This window comes from Schistocerca serialis, chromosome 9 (genome assembly GCF_023864345.2).
Source record: "Schistocerca serialis cubense isolate TAMUIC-IGC-003099 chromosome 9, iqSchSeri2.2, whole genome shotgun sequence".
Taxonomy (NCBI): domain Eukaryota; kingdom Metazoa; phylum Arthropoda; class Insecta; order Orthoptera; family Acrididae; genus Schistocerca; species Schistocerca serialis.
In genome coordinates, this window is record NC_064646.1 from 435775507 (window position 1) to 435802785 (window position 27279).

The 27279-nt window shown below is 43.8% G+C and overlaps 1 protein-coding gene across 1 annotated transcript in view; it reads left to right on the forward strand.

The window, feature by feature from the left end:
* The window catches only part of LOC126419688 (transient receptor potential channel pyrexia-like), a 213010-nt gene that overhangs the window by 181266 nt on the left and 4465 nt on the right, over positions 1-27279 (forward strand). Inside the window, exons 13-15 of the mRNA XM_050086872.1 lie at positions 1265-1495; positions 7703-7849; positions 13399-13500. Of these exons, the coding sequence (XP_049942829.1) occupies positions 1265-1495; positions 7703-7849; positions 13399-13500 (480 nt within the window). The remainder of the gene's footprint in view (positions 1-1264; positions 1496-7702; positions 7850-13398; positions 13501-27279) is intronic.

The following is a 27279-nucleotide window of genomic DNA, read 5'->3' on the forward strand; positions in this document are numbered from 1 at the left end:
TATTAACATGGTATGCTAATTTTGAATTGCAGATACGTTGACTTTGTCTGCTCTTGTCCCCGTTGCTATTACTGTTCATATTTGGTGGAAGTCTCCGAATAAGAAAATGGTGCTGCCGGCCACTATTGTTATGCAGAGATCAAATTGTTCTGTGGAACGTTTCAATGGGTTTTTGTGGGATATTTGAACCTCATCCCATACAATGGAAGTGCAATGTTGAATCAGTTATTAGTATTACTTTGCTTTGAAACATTACAGATGCTGTATATGTTGTAGGAGAGACTGTCAGTGTGGTAGCCGGGTGGCCGTGTACCTATCACCACTAAATGGCGAAGGCACTGTCTTCACAGCAGCAAGAGACTTCATTTCATCGTAGCGTAGCCAACCAGCACGATAATCTGTTAATTATATGCACAAAACTTCCTCGTAAATCACTCATACTTAAAACCATATCAAAGTCCCTACAGTACTTCCTGAAATTTGGCAGGTTATGAACGCAGTGGAAGTTTGTAATGGAAAAAGTATATTTTTGTGTGATATACTTACAAATAAACTATTTTCGAATTTTTTCCCTTTACTTGTACTGAGGAACCATGCTTCTTTCCGCAGTTCATGACTCTAAGACAGCGAAGGGTGAGTGAGTTTGTGAGTGTCGAAATATACGACATAAGTGGCCCTATCTTTTGATTAAATTGACTTAGAAGCTTGAATTTTTTGCACCGCTGAGGTACCGTGGACCTTCGTATGTGACATGAATTTCAACTTGTTACCTCTACCGGTTCCCAAGAAGAAGTCGTCTTAACAGTCGTTCAACCAGACAGACGAGAAGGAAGGAAGACTGGGTTTAACATAGGTTCGAGATCGAGATCATTAGAGACGGGACAGACAGACAGACGGACGATGAACTGAACCTGTAATGGTTGTCTTTTTACTGACTGAACTATGGTAAAAATAGCAGTTTCAGAATGTTCTCCGCTTTTGGATAAATTTCTGTAGACGCCAAAGGTCATACGCTGGTGCACTGTAGATTAACGCTTCCAGCAACCCATCATGGGATGTTCCAACGTTGTTGTCCTTCAAAAGCAGAAAAGGAATGCGCTACGTCACTTTGTTTTGGCTACCCTGAGAGTTTACTACGGGAGTGTGTCGCGGTGTTTAGCGTGTATCGGGAACTGCAGACGTGTACTATACAATTTTACAATTTATTTTTTCGAGGTGATAACTTTTACCTACCGACGCGCGCACGGCTACTGTCCTGTGACAGGTGACGGGCACGTTCGCGCGCTTCATGGCGTGGTACTCGCTGCTGATCGCGGCGTTCGCGCTCAGCTTCTACACCATGTTCCACGAGGACGGCGGCGACGGCGCGGGCGGCGACGGCGACGCCTTCTTCCGCGCGCCCGGCCTCACGCTGGTGCGCACCGTGGGCATGCTGGCCGGAGAGTTCGAGATGTCCAGCATCCCGTTCCACCTGGCGCCCGGCACCAGCCACGTGGTGAGTGGCCGCGGCAGCTGCACACACACACATACAGAGAGAGAGAGAGAAGGAGAGGGACGAATCAGGCATGTACGACGTGTGTTCGAAAAGTATCGGCAATTTTCATTTTTTTGAATAAATTTTGATTATTCTTCTACATTGGTGTTACTTCTTTCAAAGCAGTTCCCATTAGATGTTATAAGCGTTTCTTCCAATCCCCAAAACACTTCTGGAACTTGGCTCCTTCAGCGATGCACTTTTAATCTGAACTGTGCTTGTAAAACGAGCGCCCTTTAAGTTCCCTTTATTGTTAGACAAAAGTCACGCTTGCCTGCGAAAGGCAAAGGTCCCGAGTTCAAGTCTCGGTCCGGCACACAGTTTTAATCTGCTAGGAAGTTCCATATCAGCGCACAATCCGCTGTAGAGTGAAAATTTCATTCTAGAAACATCCCTCAGTCTGTGGCTAAGCCATGTCTCCGCAATATCCTTTCCTCCAGGAGTGCTGGTTCTGCAAGGTTCGCAGGAGAGCTTCTGTAAAGTTTGGAAGGTAGGAGAAGAGGTACTGGCGGAATTAAAGCCATGAGGACGGGGCGTGAGTCGTGCTTGCGTAGTTCAGTTGGTAGAGCACTTGCCCGCGAAAGGCAAAGGTCCCGAGTTCGAATCTCGGTCCGGCACAGTTTTAATCTGCCAGGAAGTTTCCTTGAAGCTTGTTCGATAGAGACTGGGAGAGGCGAAAATCTCAGGGCGAAAGATCAGGTGAATAATGGGTGTGCGGAAAGACTTCCCAGCCCCACTCCTGTGTACTGTTGTTTGTCAGTCTAGCAGAATTCGAGCGGGCGTTATCGTGGAGTAGCAACACTTCAAGCAGTCTTCCCGGTCGTTGTTCCTGGACTGCGTCTGCAAGACGTCTCAGTTGTTGATAAGGAATGTCAGCAATGATGGTTACACCTCGGGGAAGCAGTTCGTGGCACACAACACCGTTGCACTTCCACCAAATGCGTAACGCTACCATTTGTGGATGCATGTAGGTCATCGTACAGAGAATGGCTGGTTTGTTTGGGCTCAACCACTCCTTTCTATTCCTTATGTTAGCGTAAAGACACCGCTTCTCGTCACCAGTAACGAAACAGGACAGGAATGATCGGTGTTGTTTACGAGTCAATTGGTGACGAGCAAGCAGAGATGCACATGTGGCCATGTGCTGATTTTTGTAATTCTGGCATAGAGCATGCGAAACCCATACACCCTATTTTTCAGCCTTCCTCATTGCATGCAGTTGTCGCATGATGGTTAATGAGCAGAGTTCATCACATTTCCAAGTTCTCGAGTACGCTGACGTGTATCATTGCGCATTAATGCGTGTAAAGGATCTTCATCAGAAAACAAAGGTCTTCCTGAAAATGATTAACGTCGAAATGATCATCCTTAAAACGAGAAAACAAATTTCTTACCGTGCGCTGTCCGATGGTATTAGCCTCATACACGGAGCATATATTTCTGATTCTGGCTGCCTCCCCTGCTGTCACCCCTCTATTGACCTCAAACATAAGAATATGTCGGGAGTGTTTCGATTTCTCCCCTTGGCACCCCATTTTCTAACGTCCACAGCTCCACTCGCTGCCTCCCTGTCTCCAGACGATAAAATGACATGTAATCTCAAGTAATAGCAATGAACTACACATGAAAAATGACAGTCGCTGAGTAAACCCATAGCAACCAGAATACTAACATACAGAACAATACCTCTACCAAATTATGCACCAAACTAACAGTTATCCTTGACAAAAAAAATTACAAAAACTTAAAGCTTTCGATCATTATGATCAGAAGTTAAAGCTCGCACAGCGAAAGTCGAGACAACGCATGCGCGTGTAGGGCGATACCTTGAGCGACCACAGTTAGTAAGCTGAGTATACAAAGTGACTCAGGAAGAGAGGTACGTGGTTTGAGGGATGACAGCATTAGTGATTCTGAACAAAAAACTTCATGTCGACATATTTCCAAATCCGAATGGTTTCTGACATAGAATTCATTTACTGTACATTATCATTTATTTTCTGTATTATTCAAACATTGTCACTGTTTACAACGTAGCATGTATTGTAGACGAAGATGAGAAGATGAATTTGAGATGGCCGGAGTGGGCGAGCGGTTCTAGGCGCTACAGTCTGGAACCGCGCGACCGCTACGGTCGCAGGTTCGAATCCTGCCTCGGGCATGAATGTGTGCGATGTCCTCAGGTTAGTTAGGTTTAAGTATTTCTAAGTTCTAGGAAACTGATGACCTCAGAAGTTAAGTCCTATAGTGCTCAGAGCCATTTGATTTGAGCAATTTGATACAGGACCCTTGTGGTCCATCATGCCGTGAAACTACCTCAGATTTGCCTACAAAAAGTACCTAACCTAAAATGACTGGGCGTCGTGCGAAAAAAAAAAAAGCACTCCATCTTCAGGCCACAAGTGGACCATGGGGACCGTCTGACCGCCGTGTCATCCTCAATTAAGGATGCGGATTAGAGGGGCGTGTGGTCAGCACACAGCTCTCCCGGTCGTTATGATGGTTTTCTTTGACCGGAGCCGCTACTATTCGATCGAGTAGCTCCACAATTGGCAACGCGAGGCTGAGTGCAACCCGAAAAATGCCAACAGGTCATGGCGGCCTGGATGGTCACTCATCCAAGTGCCGGCCACGCCTGACAGGGCTTATCTTCGGTGATCTCACGGGAACCGCTGTATCCACTTTGGCAAAGATTTTTAATTTTCTCGTGCCCTCTTCGCGCAAACTGTTAATCCTAGAAAAAAATGAATAGGACCTATTTTGTAGGAAATTTAATGTACTTTAATTTTGTACCACGATACGTTTCCGCTGGAGGGTGAGGTTTTCGAGTTATTAAAGAAAAACGTACGAAGTGATATTAAATGTGTTCTATCTCGAAACCATTCGGAATAGGGCGTATGTCCATATGAAATTTTTTGACCAGAATCGTTAATACCCCTCTCAAACCACGTACCTTTTCTCCTTAGTCTCCCTGTATAACAGTTTACCAGCAGACAAACAGCAGTCAGTAACTGCAGCGTGTGCCATCAAATACTGTGTGCTTTCTCAGGATTATTTGTAAAGCCTGTCTTGTTGTTGTTGTGGTCTTCAGTCCTGAGACTGGTTTGATGCAGCTCTGCAAGCTTTTTCATCTCCCAGTACCTACTGCAACCTACATCCTTCTGCATCTGCTTAGTGTATTCATATCTTGGTCTCCCTCTACGACTTTTACAGTCCACGCTGCCCTCCAATACTAAATTGGTGATCCCTTGATGCCTCAGAACATGTCCTACCAACCGATCCCTTCTTCTAGTCAAGTTGTGCCACAAACTCCTCTTCTCCCCAATCCTATTCAATACATCCACATTAGTTATGTGATCTACCCATCTAATCTTCAGCATTCTTCTGTAGCACCACATTTCGAACGCTTCTATTCTCTTCTTGTCCAAACTATTTATCGTTCATGTTTCACTTCCATACATGGCTGTCTTAAAGAACTTTATTTCTGCAATCGATGGAAAGTTGTCACAGTGATCATCCTACCTAAACCAGGAAAGCATCAGGTGTTTTCACAAAACTATCGCCAAATTTCTCTTGAAGCTGTCCTGTAAAAATTCGTGAAAAATTCAGTTTCCAATTTCTCTGAGATTTCCTAAATTTAAAACTCATAATCATTCCTCAGCAATTCGACTTACGAGACTAACACAGCACCACCCACGAAACGTTGAGTCTTGAACACATCTACTCAGTTCGTCAAACCAAGCACAGGTAAAACTTTCGACGAATTGTAGCACGGAGGACTCACAAATTAACTCTAATCACGTAAATCAGTAAAAATTCTATAATCGATTTTGACAAATAGAAAATTTTGTGAGTGAATCCAGAAAACATTCAGCCGAGACTGACAGAAGCCGTATTACCTCTGGGTTCCGTTTGGGTTCTATTCTTTATGCAGTTTATACGAAAGACATTTACATGCAACAACCACGGGGCAATTCTCGCAATTTCGTTTGCGAATGGCACTGCTGTTTATAGGAGCAGCTCGAATGTCACTTCATCGCCCGTACGTTACTGCATTACCCTCAAGAAATTCAGAACTGATCCCTTCCTTGGAAAGTAACCACTTATGTCACGAAAACACAAGACACACAAACGAATACCTCAGGATGCCGTAATTGCTACAAATGACACTGCCCTACCAAGAAGGCCAGCGCCAATTACCCGGGACTCATCACTGACTACAAGTTCACATTAGAACACAACATTGACGACATCTCCAGCAAAGGAATTCACCTCATCTATCAAATGGTTCTACTCATGAAGGCAATTCACTCCCCATTAAGGGAAAACTACGAATCTATGAAGATTTTTCCGGCCGCGGTGGCCGAGCGGTTCTAGGCGCTTCAGTCCAGGACCGCGCGACTGCTACGGTCGCAGGTTCGAATCCTGCATCGGGCATGGATGTTTGTGATGTCCTTAGGTTAATTAGGTTTAAGTAATTCTAAGTTCTAGGGGACTAATGACCTCAGATGTTAAGTCCCATAGTGCTCAGAGCCATTTGAACCGTCTATGAATATTTTCATCTCACCATGATCACCTATGGCTCCTTAGCAGCAAATAGGAATAATATTAAACAACAAAACATATAAAACAAATTTCCTTTCATAATAATAGATGAACCGCGTTACCTTCCAAACTCGCTCATTCATGCAGACGCCCAACTATCCAGAATACATGTGAGCATCAAGCAGCGAGCCCAAAAATTGCTACGCGAAAGCACAATCTTGATTAGATTAGATTATATTAGATTAGTACTTGTTCCATAGATTATGAATACGACTCTTCGTAATGATGTGGAACGTGTCAGGTTAATAAAAGGTGTCTATACAAAATATTACATTAGACAAAATATTACATGACACTCAATTTTTTTATTTTTTTTATTTTTTATTTTTTTGTGGAGGTTGGGAAATTGCCCACTTACTATATCCAAAAATTCATCTAAGGAGTAGAAGGAGTTGCCATTAAGATATTCTTTTAATTTCCTTTTCAATGCTATATGGCTATCTATCAGACTTTTGATCCTATTAGGCAAGTGACCAAAGACTTTTGTGGCAGCATAATTTAGCCCCTTCTGAGCCAAAGTTAGATTTAACCTTGAGTAGTGAAGATCATCCTTTCTCCTAGTGTTGTAGCCATGTACACTGCTATTACTTTTGAATTCGTTCGAATTGTTAATAACAAATTTCATAAGTGAATATATATACCGTGAGGCTACAGTGAAGATCCCTAGCTCTTTAAATAAGTGTCTGCAGGATGATCTTGGATGAGGTCCAGCAATTATTCTGATTACACGCTTTTGTGCAATGAACACTCTTTTACTCAATGATGAGTTACCCCATAACATGATGCCATACGAAAGCAGAGAATGAAAATAGGCGTGATAAGCTAATTTACTGAGATGTATATCGCCAAAATTTGCAGTGACCCTAATAGCACAAGTACCTGAACTCAAACTTTTCAGCAGATCCTCAGTGTGTTTTTTCCAGTTCAACCCCTCACCAATACATACACCTATCACTTGATCCGTTCCATAGTACAGCTGCTACTCAACCCAAAAACAAATCTCACAGAATGTTCTAGACCATCAGTTCAACGTAATCAAAACCGTAATCAAAATCGGCACAAGAAAGCTCCTGATGTCTTTTGAATCTTCATTTACGTAAATTTACCCTCAGAAATAAGGTTCAAATGGTTCAAATGGCTCTGAGCACTATGGGACTTAACATCTGAGGTCATCAGTCCCCTAGAACTTAAAACTACTTAAACCTAACTATCCTAAGGACAGCACACACATCCATGCCCGAATAAGGATTCGAACCTGCGACCGTACCGGTAACGCTGTTCCAGACTGAAGCGCCTAGAACCGCTCGGCCACTCCGGCCGGCCAGAATTAAGGAAGAGACTTTGCTCTCGCCGTCCTTTGACGAAACGGGTTACGACCTGTCATGTTGTGCCAGCCCCTCTCTTCGCCCTCTTTCTCCGTGGCAGCACTCATTCCCATCTGACAACGGCTGAGGAGTACTCGGTCGAAAGCTCGCGGCATTTCAAGCTCTTGACGCGGCTGGCAGTCCGAGAACGTTCTACTGCTTAGTGTGTGTTGTGTGCTGAACTCCGTGTCGGCCGCAGGTGTTCGTGGTGTTCGTGCTGCTGGTGACCATCGTGCTGCTGAACCTGCTGAACGGGTTGGCCGTGTCGGACACGAACGCGATCCGCGAGGACGCTTCCGTGCTCAGCCTGGTCACCATGGTGCAGCTCATCGCCTTCTACGAGGAGGTAAGCCGCTTCAGGCTCCGCGTCGGCCCGCTGTTCTTCATGCAGAGAGGGATCAGAGTGTTCCGCAAGAGTTACACTATGTTTCGCAGCAGCTAGTTTACAAAAATGGATTCTCTGCCGGCTCTACCGAATTTTCGACGTACGGGGAGCTACGAGGGTCACTCCAAAAGAAATGCACACTATTTTTGTAAAAATACAGTTTTCATTCTGCATGTGTGAAAGTTTTACAGTGTGTAGATACATCCTTTCCGCTTGTTTTCAAAGCTAGTTCAACCTGTTCCCGTGAGTGGCACCATCACAGCATGTCTTCACTTGACGTTCGTCAGAAGCAACGTGCTGTCATAGAATTCCTGTGCTGTGAAAACGAGACAGTGAGAAACATCCACAAGAGGTTGAAAAAGGTGTACGGAGATGCTCCTGTCGATCGCAGTACTTAGTCGGTGGGCAAATAGGTTACGTGATGAAAGCGGGCACGGCAATATTGAGGACTGTCCTCGCAGCGGCAGGCATCATACTGCACACACTCCAGACAATGTGAAGAGAGTTAACGAATTGGTGACTGCTGACAGACTCCTCACAGTGAACGAATTGTCACGCTACGTTGGGATAGGGGAAGGAAGTGTTTGCAAAATACTGAAAGTGTTGGCGTTAAAAAAAGGTTTGTGCCAGGTGGGTTCCCGGAACGTTGACAATGGCTCACAAAGAAACAAGAAAAACGGTATGCAGCGAACTTTTGGAATAGTTCGATTATGGTGGAGATCAATTTTTTGGAAGAATTGTGACAGATGATGAAACATGACTCCGTCATTTTTCACCAGAGATGAAGAGGCAATCAATGGAGTGGCATCATGCAAATTCACCCAAGAAAAAAAAGTTCAAAACCACACCTTCTGCTGGAAAAGTTATGGTTACGGCGTTTTCCGATTATGAAGGACTCTTGCTTGTGGACATCATGCCAAGTGGAACCACCATACATTCTGATGCATTTGTGACGACACTGAAGAAACCTCAAGCTCGACTGAGTGGTGTTCGACCACATCGGCAAAAGCAGGGTGTTTGCTGTTGCACGACAATGCATGCCCACATGCCCGTCAAAAAACCATGGAATGGATCACAAACTCGGATGGACAACACTGAAACACCCGCCTTACAGTCCTGACCTAGCTCCATGTGACTATCATCCTTTTGGTAAACTGAAAGACTCTCTTCGTGGAACAGGGTTTGAAATGATGACTCCCTTGTGCACGCTGCCAAACAATGGCTCCAATAGGTTGGTCCAGAATTTTACCGTGCCGGTGTGCAGGCGCTGGTTCGAAGATGGCGTAAGGCAGTTGAGAGGGATGGAAATTATGTCGAGAAATGAAAATATTGTTCCTAAAGGATGTATCTACACACTGTAAAACTTTCAAACATGTAGAAAGATAGATTTTAAAAAAATAGTGTGTATTTCTTTTGGAGTGACCCTCGTACTATGTTGAAACTTCTTGGCAGATTAAAACTATGTGCCGGACCGCGACTCGAACTCGGGACCTGTGAAATTTGGAAAAGGAGACGAGGTACTGGCGGAAGTAAAATTGTGAGGACGGGTCGTGGGTCGTGCTTGGGTAGCTTGCCCACGAATGGCAAAGGTCCCGAATTCGAGTCTCGGTCCGGTACACAGTTTTAATCTGCCAGGAAGTTTCGAAATCAGAGCACACCCCACTGCAGAGTGAAATTTCATTGCAGCTACTATGTTATTAAAATCCATTAAAACAGTCTCGATCGCAACAGGTGTTTATTTTCGTTGGCAACCAGTTTCGGTCTGTAATTTAGACCATCTTCAGGCCGTAAGTACCCCAATACAGTATTAATACGTATTCAGAGCGTTCTCTATATAAAGATGTGGTTACGTGACGAAGAACATTTAAGATTAAAGCTCCAATAACAAGAAAATAAAAATGCTATACCCAAGACGGCGGGTAATGGCGGTGGAGGGAGTAAGGTCGATAGAAACACAGACGTCGACTAATGACTCAGGCAGCGTTACTCGAGAATGCTTACCATACTATAAGTCCAGCCCATCGCATAGGGCATTACGTCATTGACAACCAATCATGCACTTATTACGTGAGGTACTTTACATTAAATGCTATAGTTAAAATTTACAAGAAAAATAGATACAAAAATATATACAAAAATTACGTACATAATGTTTCACACCAAACACTTTCATAATTTTTTTACCATAAATGGTTTTGTGGGTAGACTGCCCTCTGGGGGCAGTTGTACGAGCTCGCTGAAAGTAGTCGTAGCAGATATGGCTGCATTGGTTACCATGACTTACCGACATCGATAGCTAGGGTGCAGCGTGGCCCACCACAGACAGGGTTTCAGGGGACGGTACCCTGAGGAGGCGGCCGCTATCCATTGGCTGGGAAGTCGATCGTCCTGTTTCAGCTTTCATAAACGACAGTAACGAAGAAATTAATTGCCGCAGTACGCCTCCAGTGCTCAGCAGAAACAGATGAAGCGATCGCTCACGAGCACTCTACTCGACTATAAAAGAACCTGGTTATAAAACTCTGACAAGTGCTGGCTTCAAAATTTATTTGAACTATTTAGCATTACACGGAATATTTGTTATAATATAATACTCCATTGGTCTTATAAACAAATTCTGTGTGAGATAAAATGAAAATAAGATCTACGTTTAAAAAATAAAACGTAAAATCGTCATGTTTACTGGTGACGGAAAGCCGTGTAATAAGGGAACCGCATTTAGTACATGTGAAATGCGCGTAACGGGATGATAACCGGTTCCTTGCAAGGACTGCGGTCATCGCATTAAGCTAAGGGCACCTGCTCATCTTCGCATTTCTTCGCAACAGTTGGCTAGTGGTACGTTATTTCTATTTTGAACTGCAATTTCCTTAATCTTTAACATAAAGGGACTGGAAGGACTTGACCCATACAGTGACCATTTCATTTCTACATACTTATTTGCATCATAGATAAATCATTAAGAGAATTACAATCATAGATCAGATAATAATTTCTTTAAGAAACGCCATTCAGGCAAACTTTACAAACTGCTTGTTACATTAAACCACAAATGAATTAATCTCTTTAAAAACATTTAAAAACCTGCCACTCAGACCAATTTTACAAACTGATTGTTATATGAAATCACAAGCGAATTAATCTCTTTGCAAACATTTAAAGAATCGCCACTCGGGCCAAGTAAATCATTTAAAATAAACTTTACATCAAATAACCAGGAAATAAGTATTATTTCCACGTACATTGAAAACCGCCCATCCCGAGCGAGATAATACCAAGCAACTTTACAACGCTATAGACAGTTTGATCAACAATAATCTAGTTATTTCCCCATCAAAACTGACATACACCACTAAGGCTGAATTGCACCGCAATTTTAGAAAACCGTTTAAATTAAGACACATTCTCCTAGAAATCCCCAAAAATTCTTAACACAAATATTTAAAACATTTAACCCGGGCAACCTTGCAGAGCCACCACAAGTTTTAGAAAACTGCAGCTTGTACAATAACTGAGGCCCGAGATTGTGAGGCCGCGACTTTGCCACGAACGGTGGAGCCGACTGAGTACTAATCTTCGAATTAATATGTGGACTCCCTTTGTACTTCCACCCCGTTCTGAACACCGAAATCGGAACCAAACAGCAGATGCGAGCTCAGGCGAAGTCCACCGCCCGTACGACCGATAGTAATTTAAAAGGGGAGACTCTGCACTTCGGTGGCCCACTGCTTCCGATCTCTGAAACCTAAATTAGAAGCGACAACAGGGAACCAAACAACCCTTCCTTCACCTAATGACACTGAGCACTATGGGACTCAACTGCTGAGGTCATCAGTCCCCTAGAACTTAGAACGAGTTAAACCTAACTAACCTAAGGACATTACAAACATCCATGCCCGAGGCAGGATTCGAACCTGCGACCGGAGCGGTCTTGCGGTTCCAGACTGCAGCGCCTTCAACCGCACGGCCACTTCGGCCGGCCCTTCACCTAATACTCATACAGAAAACAACTTCGATAAAATTGACAAAAACTGATTTCATTCCCTTAGACAGAACCACGTACACGAATGATGCAAACGGAACTGGCTCATTAAAATCCAAGCATCACATGGAACTCCTTATGTGAGCCTGTAAGGTACCACACGGCAATCTTTAGACACGGAATATAGATAGTTCGGTACGGCTGCGCACACGTATCAATGTTTAAGACACTTGCCAGCTGAAGTAAGAACAATACCATTAAGGAGCGAAGCACACACTTCATAAGAGGCATGAAATATCACATCACAGTCCTTGCAACGCTTTGCTGCCTCAAGAGCAATCATCCTTATATTTCACTAATCGTTGGTAGGACTTGAATTACTTAACTTGATGCCAGCTGCTGGATCGATGTGGCGAAGACGCCAGACGTTGCTTAGTTCGATAGTAACAGCGTGTTCCTTCACGCATGCGAGCACATGCATAGCTTCACAAGTTTGCCAAGAAGCCACAGAGCCGGCCCGCCGTTACTGACCCCAGTACGATCGAGCGCTGACTGCCGCCCGTACTTAGGCACACCGCGCTCGCTGTTGCCTCGCCAACGTCTCGCTAATACACACACTTCCATGTGCCGTGCCCAGCGTTGCTGTCCCTTTCCACTCCGTACTGCCCGCTATATCCAGAGCCGGCCCAGGCTCCCAAGGCAAACTTCTGCCAGAGGGAATCGACAGTGCCTAACCAAACATAGCCCTGACGCCTGTCCCGCCAAGGCTCAGCTAGGTTTGGGTAATAATGTCTAGCCAAAAAGCTGTAACATTGGTGGGTACAATCTTTGCCTGGATATTTCTCCATGCTCGTGACCAATTTATGTGAGGATATTTGATAGCCCGCATCTCGTGGTCGTGCGGTAGCGTTCTCGCTTCCCACTCCCGGGTTCCCGGCGGGGTCAGGGATTTTCTCTGCCTCGTGATGGCTGGGTGTTGTGTGCTGTCCTTAGGTTAGTTAGGTTTAAGTAGTTCTAAGTTCTAGGGGACTGATGACCATAGATGTTAAGTCCCATAGTGTTCAGAGCCATTTGAACCATTTGATATTTGATTGCGATAGGATGCTTAGGTGCCCCTTGGATTAATTGTTTGTGGACTCTTGCTGAGAACTGCCTTAATGTTTCCATTTAGTAGATGCAGACATACCTGTAAATTCTGCATTCTGAATGGATATAAACTGACGGCATTAAATGTGAGAGTCGAAACTTTCAGAAGATCTTATCTGTGAAGCTTATTGCGCCTTCGCTTATTATCTTGCTGATTTGTTCCTGATGTTACATTGCTACCTAAGACAGTCTGCCCATAAATCTGTAGTTAACATTGTAGAAAGACTAGAATATTTATGATTTGTAGAAAAATGAAACTGATGATTATTGCTTCAGGGTGTTCATTTTCATTGAACAGAAGGACAAGGTTTAACTATGTTAGCAGGTAGGTTGCCAGATTAAGTCTCCCTATCAACGCACGCGCTTTCTTGGCTTCTTACAGACGCTGCACAAGCTGGGCTCACGCTGCCATTTACCGGAGTTTGCTACCAAATTCATCCGTCGCCGTCACACAATTTTTGATCCGGACCTGCCGCACAGACAGGTAAGAATATGTTCGTATTTGCTCAGACTTGACTAGTTTGTATTGGATCACATATGAAACAATAAGGCAAAAGTTTTATGGATTTATTGCAAACCGCTGCTTAGACAGCATTTCCACTTGGTCCAGTAAATCAGATAAATGCAAGTTAACTCACACATCAAACAGAAAGGCCGCAAATAATATCTGACTATAAGATATATGGTAAATTTATGGGGGGGGGGGGGGGGGGGGTATCACATCGTTTCAATAAGCTCTCCGAAGTTTTTCTTGGTGTGATTCATTAATGGTGTACTTTTCGGGTTTCATCCGAGCTGGTAGTTAGATTCTTACGTACAATATTGGTTTCTTGCTCGCGGTTACGCCCGCGTACGCAGATGTGACATACGAGGATCATTTCAAAGCTCTGCACACTATTGGATAGAACTGAAGAAAATGATTTATTTTACAAAATATTTTATAGGCCTCGAATACAATCTCCGTTCTTCCTTATGGCAATTTTCCATTCTTTGTCAAATTTTGTATTCCGAAGAGGCCACCTTCATTGCTGAGCTGTCTGACAACTGGGGTCACGTCACTGGAAGCTTCAACAATTGTATCAAAACGTTTTCCGCGGAGCTGTTCCTTCAATTTGGGAAAAAATCAAAATTTAGTGGGCTCCTATTAGGACTGTATGGCGGGTTGGGCCGTATCCGTGTGTTGTCGAGCATTTCTCTCCCTGGCAGGGCAACATATGGTCTTGCATTATCGTGCAATCTGAAGACAACATGTTAGGCCTTCTCTGACGAATTGGGCGCAAAATATGTTGAACAAACGCCTTATAGTACGCGCCTGTTGCAGACTTCCCTTGGAACACGCTATTTGTAGCTATTATTCCATTTACGTCATACGCAAAGATCGTCATCAGTTTCACCTTTGATTGCTGGCGGTGGAATTTTTTCGAATGTGGAGAGCCGAAACTTCTCCGTTGTGGCTACTGAGACTTCACTTCTTGCTCATAATCTCGTATCTACGTTTCATCAAGATCAATCATCCTTTCCAGAAACCGTTCTCTTTCTGCTCGATAACGTTGAAGCTATTCTTCTGTGATAATTTTGCGACCTCCTTTCTGTCCTTCACTCAGATCTTGCGGAACCCATGTGGCAGCAACCTTTCTCTTCTTTAAGTTTTCAATTATGATTCCGTAGACTGAGGTGACAGACATTCTGATCTCACATCCAATTTCCTTGCATGTTTTTCGTCGATCCTCTCTCAAAATGTCATTAACAAGAATCTGACAGGTGTAGTCTGTTGCAGTTGATGGCCTTCCACTTCTTGGTTTGTCCTCAGTACTTGCCCAACCTTTACGAGAACGAGCAGATCATCATGATACTGTGGTATGATCTATTACACTATTCCCTTAAAACAGAAGAGAGGAATGGCGCTCTGCTGCAAACCAACCCCAGGGCTGAACACTAGAAGAAGAAGAAGAAGAAGAAGTCCTTCCTCATGGCGCAACGATCAACTGTGGTGTATTCTGCTACCGCTAGGAAACTGAAGAAACGACTTTCAGCGTGTTCGTCACCATTAAAACGTAAACAAACTTCTCTATGGCAACGCAAGGCGTCACATGTGTTTGCGCAGTTGAGAGGAGCTCATAGAACTTCATTGGACTGATCTTCCTCATCCACCCTACTGTCCAGAGCTCCCAGCTTCCGACTTCCATCTGTTTGGACCAATAAGGATGCACCCCATGGGAAGCTGTACGCGGATTATGGGGATGTTATCGATGCAGCACGGTGTTGTCTCCAACGTCGATTAATAGGGTGTACCGTGAGGGTATACAAGCCCTCCCAGTAAGGTGGCGTAAGACCGTCATATTGAACGGAGATGATGTTCAAGAATAGAGTTTTGTAGCCCATAGAGTGGGGAATAATATACAGAGTCCGCCAGAAAAACGTGTACACTCTTTGTCAGACTCTATCGAGATATCAATATTGTCGTTCGATTTGAGTTACGAGTGTGTTGTAGTACGGTCTTTGGCTCAACAGATGTTAGTACTTTCATCTCGGTATTGAGAAAGGAAGATGGCTGCAGCACGCTTGACATTCGAGCAACGAAAATTTATTGCCAAGTGGTTTTTCAAGTTTCACAATGCAGTTGCAGTGCAACCTCAGTGGAGGTGGGAGTTTGAAGCAGAACCACCAACCTGCCCAACAACTGAACGCATCATTGACAAGTTTGAATTACATGGAACGATTTGTGATATTCACAAAGAAAGGTCGGGGAGATAGCGTACATCTACAAGTCCTGATTCGTCGGCTCTCGTGTTGGAAACGTTTGTTGATTCTTACAGAAGTCTGCTACGCAATGTGCACGTGAAGTGGGGGTTAGCAGTACAAGTGTACGAAGAATTCTGTTGGGCGCTAATGACCACTGTAGTTGTGCGCCCTAAAACCACAAAAAAAAAAGAAGAAGAATTCTGAAAGCTGCAAAGCAGAAAGTTTACGTTCCACGATTGCTGCACGCGATTAATGATGACGATCCTAATCACCGAATGCAATTTTGCGAATGGTATCAGCAAATGGTGACTAATGACGAACAATTTGCCACGAAGGTAGTGTCGAGTAACGAGGCAGAATTGAAACTTAATGGAACCGTGAATCGGCATTACAGTATATACTGGGCACCATAAAAGCCGCATGTTTATGTGGGTAAAGCGGTCAATCTACCAGGGGTGCATGTGTGGTGTGGTCTATCATGTAGGGGCTTAGTACTACCCTTTTTCTTTCATTTGCAAATTTGTGGTAAGGACTGTGGGACCAAACTGCTGAGGTCATCGGTCCCTCGGCTTACACAGTACTTAATCTAACTTACACCCATGCCCGATGGAGGACTCGAACCTCCGACGGGGGGAGCCACGCGAACCGTGGCTAGACGCCGGCTACTCCGTACGGCTTTCTTTGATGCTATTCTCACTGGAGAAGTGTACCTGAGAATGTTACGCACATCAGTTTTGCCAGGTATACATGCGCCTTACGGAGCTGATGAAAGGTCTTCTACCAACAGAACGGGGCTCCACCACACTAACACCTAGCCGTACGAGCTTTCCTGGATGACAATTCTCCGGGGCATTGGATTGGACGAAGAGGGCCCATTGAGTTCCTTCCAAGGCCGCCAGATCTAACCTATGGCGTTTTACTTGTGGGGAACAGTGAAAGGTAACGTCTATCGACGTAAGCCACGCGCGCTGGAGGAACTTCTGCCGGCTGTAGTGGCCGTGCGGTTGTAGGTGCTACAGTCTGGAGCCGAGCGACCGCTACGGTCGCAGGTTCGAATCCTGCCTCGGGCATGGATGTGTGTGATGTCCTTAGGTTAGTTAGGCTTAATTAGTCCTAAGTTCTAGGCGACTGATGACCTCAGAAGTTGGGTCGCATAGTGCTCAGAGCCATTCGAACCATTTGAGGAACTTCTCCAGGAGATTACAGCAACATGTGCAGCGGTCTCCACTGTAACATTGACTGACATAGTTGAGGCGACCGCCCGTCGTTCTGTTATGTGTATAGCCGCCAACGATGAACTTCTTGAACATTTAAAATAACCATGTGTAAAACTGAAGGTTGTACAACATGTGTGATCAATTATTACATGTAAAATACTTTTAGTTCCTTAAATTGTGTATACATTTTTCTAACGGACTCTGTACTGTATTGAAATCCTGAATAAACCAACCTGCTTTCAGAAAAAATGTATTGCATTACTTATTGAACACCCCTCGTATCTTACTTTGCGTCTAAATATTTGTGGATTTCCGATACCATGTTTGAATTTCAGACATAGAGCCTCATCCACTGTATGACCATTGACCTCTGCGTATGTCCCCTGTAAGCCATTTTTCTTCGCTTGGAATTGCACAATATGATTTGTTCCGAGGTAGACGATTTAAACGTTGACTCTGAACCAGCTGGAAGCCTGGTCCATTATTCTCCTGGTTGTGTCTGGTATGGATGTGTTTGCACCTTTCATCAATATACTTGTGTCATCGACAAATATTACAGTTTTTGAAGGATTCTCCAATGTCCCCGGTAAAACAATTTATGTAGACTATAAACAGGAGCAGGGCCTTATCATTGACGGGACGTTAAAACCTAATCTTACCTCCATTCTTAAGTGGCGAATCAAACCTGCAACATCACAGTTCGTCGTTCTGAGATAGCCAATGCCTGCAGCACCTCGCTCTTACTCCAGCCACGTACGAGGTGCATTCAAGTTCTAAGGCCACTGATTTTTTTTCTCCGGACTGGAAAGAGATAGAAACATGCGCATTGTTTTAAAATGAGGCCGCGTTCATTGTCAATATGTCCCAGAGATGGCAGCACCGTACGGCAGATGGAATTTTACCGCCAGCGGCGAGAATGAGAACTGTTTTAAATACTTAAAATGGCGACGTTTTCCTTACTGGACCGGCGTGCAATCATTCGTTTTCTGAATTTGCGTGGCGTGAAACCAATTGAAATTCATCGACAGTTGAAGGAGACATGTGGTGATGGAGTTATGGATGTGTCGAAAGTGCGACAGTTTAATGAAGGCAGAACATCATGTGACAACAAACCAAACAACCTCGGGCTCGCACAAGCCGGTCTGACGACATGATCGAGAAAGTGGAGAGAATTGTTTTGGGGGATCGCCGAATGACTGTTGAACAGATTGCCTCCAGAGTTAGCATTTCTGTGGGTTCTGTGCACACAATCCTGCATGACGACCTGAAAATGCGGAAAGTGTCATCCAGGTGGATGCCACAAATGCTGACGGACGACCACATGGCTGCCCGTGTGGCATGTTGCCAAGCAATGTTGACGCGCAACGACAGCATGAATGGGACTTTCTTTTCGTCAGTTGTGACAATGGATGAGATGTGGATGCCATTTTTCAATCCAGAAACAAAGCGCCAGTCAGCTCAATGGAAGCACACAGATTCACCGCCACCAAAAAAATTTCAGGTAACCGCCAGTGCTGAAAAAATGATGGTGTCCATGTTCTGGGACAGCGAGGGCGTAATCCTTACCCATTGCGTTCCAAAGAGCACTACGGTAACAGGTGCATCCTACGAAAATGTTTTGAAGAACAAATTCCTTCCTGCACTGCAACAAAAACGTCCGGGAAGGGCTGCGCGTGTGCTGTTTCACCAAGTCAACGCACCCGCACATCGAGCTAACGTTACGCAACAGTTTCTTCGTGATAACAACTTTGAAGTGATTCATCATGCTCCCTACTCACCTGACCTGGCTCCTAGTGACTTTTGGCTTTTTCCAACAATGAAAGACACTCTCCGTGACCGCACATTCACCAGCCGTGCTGCTTTTGCCTCAGCGATTTTCCAGTGGTCAAAACAGACTCCTAAAGAAGCCTTCGCCGCTGCCATGGAATCATGACATCAGCGTTGTGAAAAATGTGTACATCTGCAGGGCGATTACGTTGAGAAGTAACGCCAGTTTCATCGATTTCGGGTGAGTAGTTAATTAGAAAAAAAATCGGAGGCCTTAGAACTTGAATGCACCTCGTACTTCATGAATCGTGCCCCATCATCGACAAGCTACTCGCAGTCCCGTTATTTTTTATCAGTTTGTTGGTTTTCACACGTGCCCATTAAGCCATCTCAGTCGTGGAATGTCAGTTACGACGATACGAAAGTGACAACACAACACCCGGTCCCCGAATGGACCAAATATTTGACGCAGCTAGGAATCGAACCGGGGCATCTTCATTTGGCAATGTGCCGCATGAACTCGCAGCTACCGAGGCGGACTGCTGAACACGTTGTTACTTTTGTGCAGGTCGTCATGCTGACGACGATAGAGGCCAGGTCACAGATCGGCGCTACTGTTCGACGATGTGCAAGACTGTACCGAGGTACTGGAGAATCCAGTAGGCATGTCAGTATTGATCTTTGGCATTTCACAGAATCAGGCCAAGATAATGAACTTGATAATACACTATGGCAATTTTTTTTTCAATACATGGTAGTGGAAACATGCTACTGAGTTTACGAAATTGGCTGATACAGTTGTCGCCGTTTTCAGGATGCTCGACTGAAACGCAAACATACATCCATTAAAAAGAAACCCCATGATGAACATCCTAATGTTGAGTGAAAAGAATATGTTAATCCTTCAGTCGCAATTGTGAGCTGCACTGTTCACCTTCTACTGTGATTAGCTCTTGCGTAATAGTTTATGATCTACATCTACACCTGCGTCTACATGACTACTCTGCAAGTCATCTTAAGTGATTGCCAATAGGTTCACAGGACTATCTTCAAACTATTTCTCGACTGTTCCACTCTCGAATACCACGTAGGAAAAATGTACCCTTAAATTCTTCCGTAAGAGTTCCGGAATCTCTATCTTTTATTACGTTGGTCTTTTCTCTCTACGGAGGTGTGAGACAACAAAATAGTTTAGCATTCGAAGGAGAAAGCTGATCATTAAAATTTCTTAAAAATATCTCGCTACAACCAAAAACGTCTTTCTTTTAACCTGGTAATAATACCATACCGCCCATAATACTTTAGTAAAGAACGGACATGCGTAGTGAAGGAAGTAGCTTCGTTAACCTAGTGGGCCTTCTAAGTGTTGTCTTCCCAACAACATTTTCTACGCAATGGTTGCAATTTAACGTGTTCGTTGTTGTAATCCCAAGGAATTTAGTTGAATCGACAACCTTTAAGTCAGTGTGATCCATCGTATAACGGATGCTTTCTTCGCTTCATGTAGGTGACTTCAAGCTTTTTATCGGCAGGGCCAGATGCCATCTTTCGCATTATAAAACTATAGGGTGAGCACAAAGTCTTGCCCTGATTATAACAATTTATTAAAGAATAACCGTTATACATAATAATTTGCATTTGATGCCGTTACATAGATTAGTGTTACTAGTTTTTTTTTATTTTTTAAGACCACTTACGTTAGTAAATCTCAACGTGTGCTCTCTTGGTAGCTAGGAGAATGTCGAGGCGGTACTCCAGTTCCCGCCAGGTGTTACGTAACACGTGTTTTGTCACAGTACCCACAACAACTTGTATCATAGCCTTCCGTTCGTCGACGTCAGCAACTGGTGTGATGAAGACTCTGTCCTTGATATAGCCCCAGAAAAAAAATTCAAGGGGCGTGATGTCCGTTCCTTCCAATCCACTGATCCGCACTATCAAAGCCCAGTGGGAGAGGGGGGGGGGGGAGGAGGGATACTCCATTTGCTGGAAAAGTATTCTCCTAACTGTGGGGCAATGAACTGTTGCAAAACGTGTAAGTAAATGTTAGCGGTAATGGATTTCTCCACGAAGAAAAACGGTCCAAAAGCCTTGTTATGCGTGATGCCGCACCAAACATTGACTTTTTCGCTATCTCGCTGTAACTGAACAGTAGCATGTGGAAACTCTGAACCCCATACACAGGCATTATGCCTATTTACCATTCCACTGACATGAAAGGTGGATTCATCGGTAAAGTGTATGCTATTTAAGTAATCGTTGGCGCCATCAATCCTGTTGAGAATCTCAGTTGCAAATTCAGCACGTGTCAGCAAATCATTCGGTTGGAAGACCTGCACGATTTGCATTTTGTAAGCACGCAACCTAAGCCTTTCATGAAAAATCTTCACCACACATGCTTGCGGTATTTGAAGTTCACGTGATGCTTGAAGAGTTGATTTAGACGGACTCCGTTGAAACGATTGCCGAACACGATCAACCGTTGCATCACTCACACGGGGCCTGCCACTTCCAGGACAATCTTCAACGCTGCCTGTTTCGTTAAACTTTGCATACCATCGCTTTATTGACTTAACGTCATGAGTGCTACGTCCATAAGAAGCCCGAAATGTACGCTGAACACCGATGGGCGATTTCGTTTCTTGAAACCAAAGCACACATTGTGCTTTCTCCTGCTTCGACGCCATTTCGCCAGCAATTAGCGTGACCTAACAGACCGCGTCGGTGTTGTGGAGCACTAGCGCCATCTATTGGTTACAACAACTAGTAACACTAACCTCTGTAACGATATCAAATGTAATTATGTCAAACGGTTATTCTGTTATAAATTTGTATAATCAGGGCAAGACTTTGTGCTCACCCTGTAGATTGTCTAAATCATTTTGTAATTCGCTTTGATCTTTTGAGGATCTTACTAGACGATAAATTTGCAAACAAATAAGAGGGCTGCTCAGATTGTTTCCTTAATGGTTCATACAGATTAAGAATAGCAAAGGACACATAATACTTCTTTCGGGTCCAATGATATTACTTGTGTTTTGCTTGATGACTTCCCGTTAGTTGCTACGAGCCGTGACCTTTCTGACAGGAAATGACGAATCCTATTACACAACAGGGACGATACTCCGTAGGTCGCTTGTTAGGAACAGTGTCAAAAGCCTGCTGAAAATCTAGAAATATGTAATCAACCCCCCCATGAACCATGGAACTTGCCGTTGGTGGGGAGGCTTGCGTGCGTCAGCGATACAGATAGCCGTACCGTAGGTGCAACCACAACGGAGGGGTATCTGTTGAGAAGCCAGACAAACGTGCGGTTCCTGAGGAGGGGCAGCAGCCTTTTCAGTAGTTGCAAGGGCAACAGTCTGGATGATTGACTGATCTGGTCTTGTAACAAAAACCAAAACGGCCTTGCTGTGCTGGTACTGCGAACGGCTGAAAGCAAGGGGAAACTACAGCCGTAATTTTTCCCGAGGGCATGCAGCTTTACTGTATGATTAAATGATGATGGCGTCCTCTTGGGTAAAATATTCCGGAGGTAAAATAGTCCCCCATTCGGATCTCCTGGCGGGGACTACTCAAGAGGATGTCGTTATCAGGAGAAAGAAAACTGGCGTTCTACGGATCGGAGCGTGGAATGTCAGATCCATTAATCGGGCAGGTAGGTTACAAAATTTAAAAAGGGAAATGGATAGATTAAAGTTAGATATAGTGGGAATTAGTGAAGTTCGGTGGCAGGAGGAACAAGACTTCTGGTCAGGTGTCTACAGGGTTATAAACACAAAATCAAATAGGAGTAATGAAGGAGTAGGTTTAATAATGAATAGGAAAATAGGAATGCGGGTAAGCTACTACAAACAGCATAGTGAACGCATTATTGTGGCCAAGACAGATACGAAGCCCACACCTACTACAGTAGTACAAGTTTATGTGCCAACTAGCTCTGCAGATGAAGAAATTGAAGAAATGTATGATGAAATAAAAGAAATTATTCAGATAGTGAAGGGAGACGAAAATTTAATAGTCATGGGTGACTGGAATTCCAGTGTAGGAAAAGGGAGAGAAGGAAACGTAGTAGGTGAATATGGATTGGGCTAAGAAATGAAAGAGGAAGCCGCCTGGTAGAATTTTGCACAGAGCACAACATAATCATAGCTAACACTTGGTTTAAGAATCATGAAAGAAGGTTGTATACATGGAAGAACCCTGGAGATACTAAAAGGTATCAGATAGATTATATAATGGTAAGACAGAGATTTAGGAACCAGGTTTTAGACTGTAAGACATTTCCAGGGGCAGATGTGGACTCTGACCACAATCTATTGGTTATGACCTGTAGGTTAAAACTGAAGAAACTGCAAAAAGGTGGGAATTTAAGGAGATAGGACCTGGATAAACTGAAAGAACCAGAGGTTGTAGAGAGTTTCAGGGAGAGCATAAGGGAACAATTGACAGGAATGGGGGAAATAAATACAGTAGAAGAAGAATGGGTAGCTTTGAGGGATGAAGTAGTGAAGCAGCAGAGGATCAAGTAGGTAAAAAGACGAGGGCTAATAGAAATCCTTGGGTAACAGAAGAAATATTGAATTTAATTGATGAAAGGAGAAAATGTAAAAATGCAGTAAATGAAGCAGGCAAAAAGGAATGCAAACGTCTCAAAAATGAGATCGACAGGAAGTGCAAAATGGCTAAGCGGGGATGGCTAAAGGACAAATGTAAGGATGTAGAGGCTTATCTCACTAGGGGTAAGACAGATACTGCCTACAGGAAAATTAAAGAGAACTTTGGAGATAAGAGAACGACTTGTATGAATATCAAGAGCTCAGATGGAAACCCAGTTCTAAGCAAAGAAGGGAAAGCAGAAAGGTGGAAGGAGTATATAGGGGGTCTATACAAGGGCGATGTACTTGAGGACAATATTATGGAAATGGAAGAGGATGTAGATGAAGATGAAATGGGAGATACGATACTGCGTGAAGAGTTTGACAGAGCACTGAAAATCTGAGTCGAAACAAGGCCCCCGGAGTAGACAACATTCCATTGGAACTACTGACGGCCTTGGGAGAGCCAGTCCTGACAAAACTCTACCATCTGGTGAGCAAGATGTATGAAACAGGTGAAATACCCTCAGACTTCAAGAAGAATATAATAATTCCAATCCCAAAGAAAGCAGGTGTTGAAAGATGTGAAAATTACCGAACTATCAGTTTAATAAGTCACAGCTGCAAAATACTAACACGAATTCGTTACAGACGAATGGAAAAAGTAGTAGAAGCGGACCTCGGGGAAGATCAGTTTGGATTCTGTAGAAACACTGGAACACGTGAGGCAATACTGACCTTACGACTTATCTTAGAAGAAAGATTAAGGAAAGGCAAACCTACGTTTCTATCATTTGTAGACTTAGAGAAAGCTTTTGACAATGTGGACTGGAATACTCTCTTTCAAATTTTGAAGGTGGCAGGGGTAAAATACAGGGAGCGAAAGGCTATTTACAATTTGTACAGAAACCAGATGGCAGTTATAAGAGTCGAGGGACATGAAAGGGAAGCAGTGGTTGGGAAGGGAGTAAGACAGGGCTGTAGCCTCTCCCCGATGTTGTTCAATCTGTATATTGAGCAAGCAGTAAAGGAAACAAAAGAAAAATTCGGAATAGGTATTAAAATCCATGGAGAAGAAATAAAAACTTTGAGGTTCGCCGATGACATTGTAATTCTGTCAGAGACAGCAAAGGACTTGGAAGCGTAGTTGAATGGAATGGACAGTGTCTTGAAAGGAGGATATAAGATGAACATCAACAAAAGCAAAACGAGGATAATGGAATGTAGTCGAATTAAGTCGGGTGATGCTGAGGGAATTAGATTAGGAAATGAGACACTTAAAGTAGTAAAGGAGTTTTGCTATTTGGGGAGGAAAATAACTGATGATGGTCGAAGTAGAGAGGATATAAAATGTAGACTGGCAATGGCAAGGAAAGAGTTTCTGAAGAAGAGAAATTTGTTAACATCGAGTATAGATTTAAGTGTCAGGAAGTCATTTCTGGAAGTATTTGTATGGAGTGTAGCCATGTATGGAAGTGAAACATGGACGATAAATAGTTTGGACAAGAAGAGAACAGAAGCTTTCGAAATATGGTGCTACAGAAGAATGCTGAAGATTAGATGGGTAGATCACATAACTAATGAGGAAGTATTGAGTAGGATTGGGGAGAAGAGAAGTTTGTGGCACAACTTGACCAGAAGAAGGTATCGGTTGGTAGGACATGTTCTGAGGCATCAAGGGATTACCAATTTAGTATTGGAGGGCAGCGTGGAGGGTAAAAATCGTAGAGGGAGACCAAGAGATGAATAAACTAAGCAGATTCAGAAGGCTGTCGATTGCAGTAGGTACTGGGAGATGAAGAAGCTTGCACAGGATAGAGTAGCATGGAGAGCTGCATCAAACCAGTCTCAGGACTGAAGACCACAACAACAACATGTAATCAAATTGACATCGCCTGTCGACAGTACTCATTACTTCCTATGAATAAAGAGCAAATTGTGTTTTGCGAGTAAGATGTTTTCTGAAGGCTACCTACACGATGAATGAGTACTATTTAATTCCAGTTTGATGAACGTAGAGGAATTATGGGCAAAGTTTGAACGGATTGTAAATCGTGCTCTGGAGGAGTGTATGTTGAGTAAGTGGATGAAGGACTAAAAATGTGGAGTAGAACTCTCGGTTCAAAAAAATAACAAGCAAGTGACGACAGGTAAAAGTCAGTAAAAAATGGATGCACGAAGCATACAACTAGCACAGTCATGCCTCAGCAAAAGATCTTGCCCAGAAACCGAGATAATTCTGGTCCTACGTAAATTTGCTAAGCGGGTCGAAAATTCTATCCAGTCACTAGCTGACCATTCTGTTTTGGCAATAGAAGATAGCAAAAGGGAAGATGAAGTTTTAAATTTTGCGTTCAAGAAACCATTCGCGTTGAAGGCTCGCACAGATGCACCGTTGATTCACAGTCGCACAGACATAATAATAAGCATCGCTGGAATAGAGAAGAAACTGAAAGAATTGAAAACGAGTAAGTCACAAGGCCCGGTTGGATTCCCAATCCGGTTTTATCGAGAGTACTCTACTGCACTGGTTTACAGCGTTTACCGCGAAGCTGTCGCCCAGCGCAAGGTCACAAGCAACTGGCAAAAATAAAAATGCAGGTGACTCCTGTATATAAGAAGGGTAAAGCAACTGACCTGCCAAATTACAGACATCAGTTTGCTGCAGAGTTCTAGAACATATCCTAAGTTAGAATATAGTAAATTTCCCCGAGACGGAAAAACTTCTGTCGACAAATCGGCACGGATTTAGAAAGCACTGTTTGTCCGAAAATCGCATCACATCCTGTGAACTATGGACGAAGGAAAACACGCAGATTCCATATTCCTAGACTTCAGGAAAGCGTTTGACACGGTGTCCCACTCCAGAGTGTTAACAACAGTACGAGCATACGGAATAGGTTCCCAGATATCTGAGTGTCTTGAAGACTTTTCAAGTAATAGAACCCAGTACTTTGTCCTGAATGGCGAGTGTTCATCAGAGACAAGGATATCGTCACGAGTGCGCCAGGAAAGTGCGGTAGGACTACTCTTAGTCTCTGCATACATAAGTGATTTGACGGACGGTTTTAGCACCAGACTGTGGCTGTTTGCTGATGATGCTGTGGTGTCCGGGAAGCTCTCGTCGACGCGAGACTGACGGAGGATACAAAATGGCGTAGACAAAATTTCTAGTTTGTACGATGAATTGCAGGTAGCTCTACACGTAGAAAAATGCAAGGTAGTGCAGATGAGGAGGAAAAACAATCTCGTAATATTCGAATACAGCCTTAGTAGTGTGCAGCTTGGCACCGACGCGTCGACTAAATATTTAGGCGTAACTTTTCAGAGAGATATGAAGTCGAACGAGAACGTAAGGACGCTATCAGGGGAGGCGAAATGACCACTTCTGTTCACTTGGAGAATTTTAGGAAAGGGTGGTTCACCAGAAATGGAGACCGCGTATAGAACACTACTGCGAACCATTCTTTCGTGCTGCTCGGGTTTTTGGGAATCCCACCTGATCCAATTCAAGGAAGACATCGAAGCAATTCAGAGGCCGACTGCTAGATTTATTACCGGTAGGTAACAGCGAGTGTTGCAGAGGTGCTTCGCGAACTCAAATGGGAATCCCTGGAATGGAGAGGATATTCGTGCTGTGATAATTTTGAGGACCGCCATTTGCGAATGACTGCAGAATGAATCTACTGCCAACAACGTATATTTCATGCATAGAAAAGATAAGAGAGATTAGGGTTCGTACAGAGGCGTGTAGACACTCTTTTTCCCTCTCTCCATTTGCCAGTGGGGCAGGAAAGGAAATGACTAGTAGTGATAAAAGATACCCTCCGTCATGCACCATGCGGTGACTTTCTGCGTATGTATGTAGATGTACATTCAGATATTTCGATTCTTCTGAAGTGGTGTGACCTTTGCGACTTTCTAATGTTTAGGTACTGA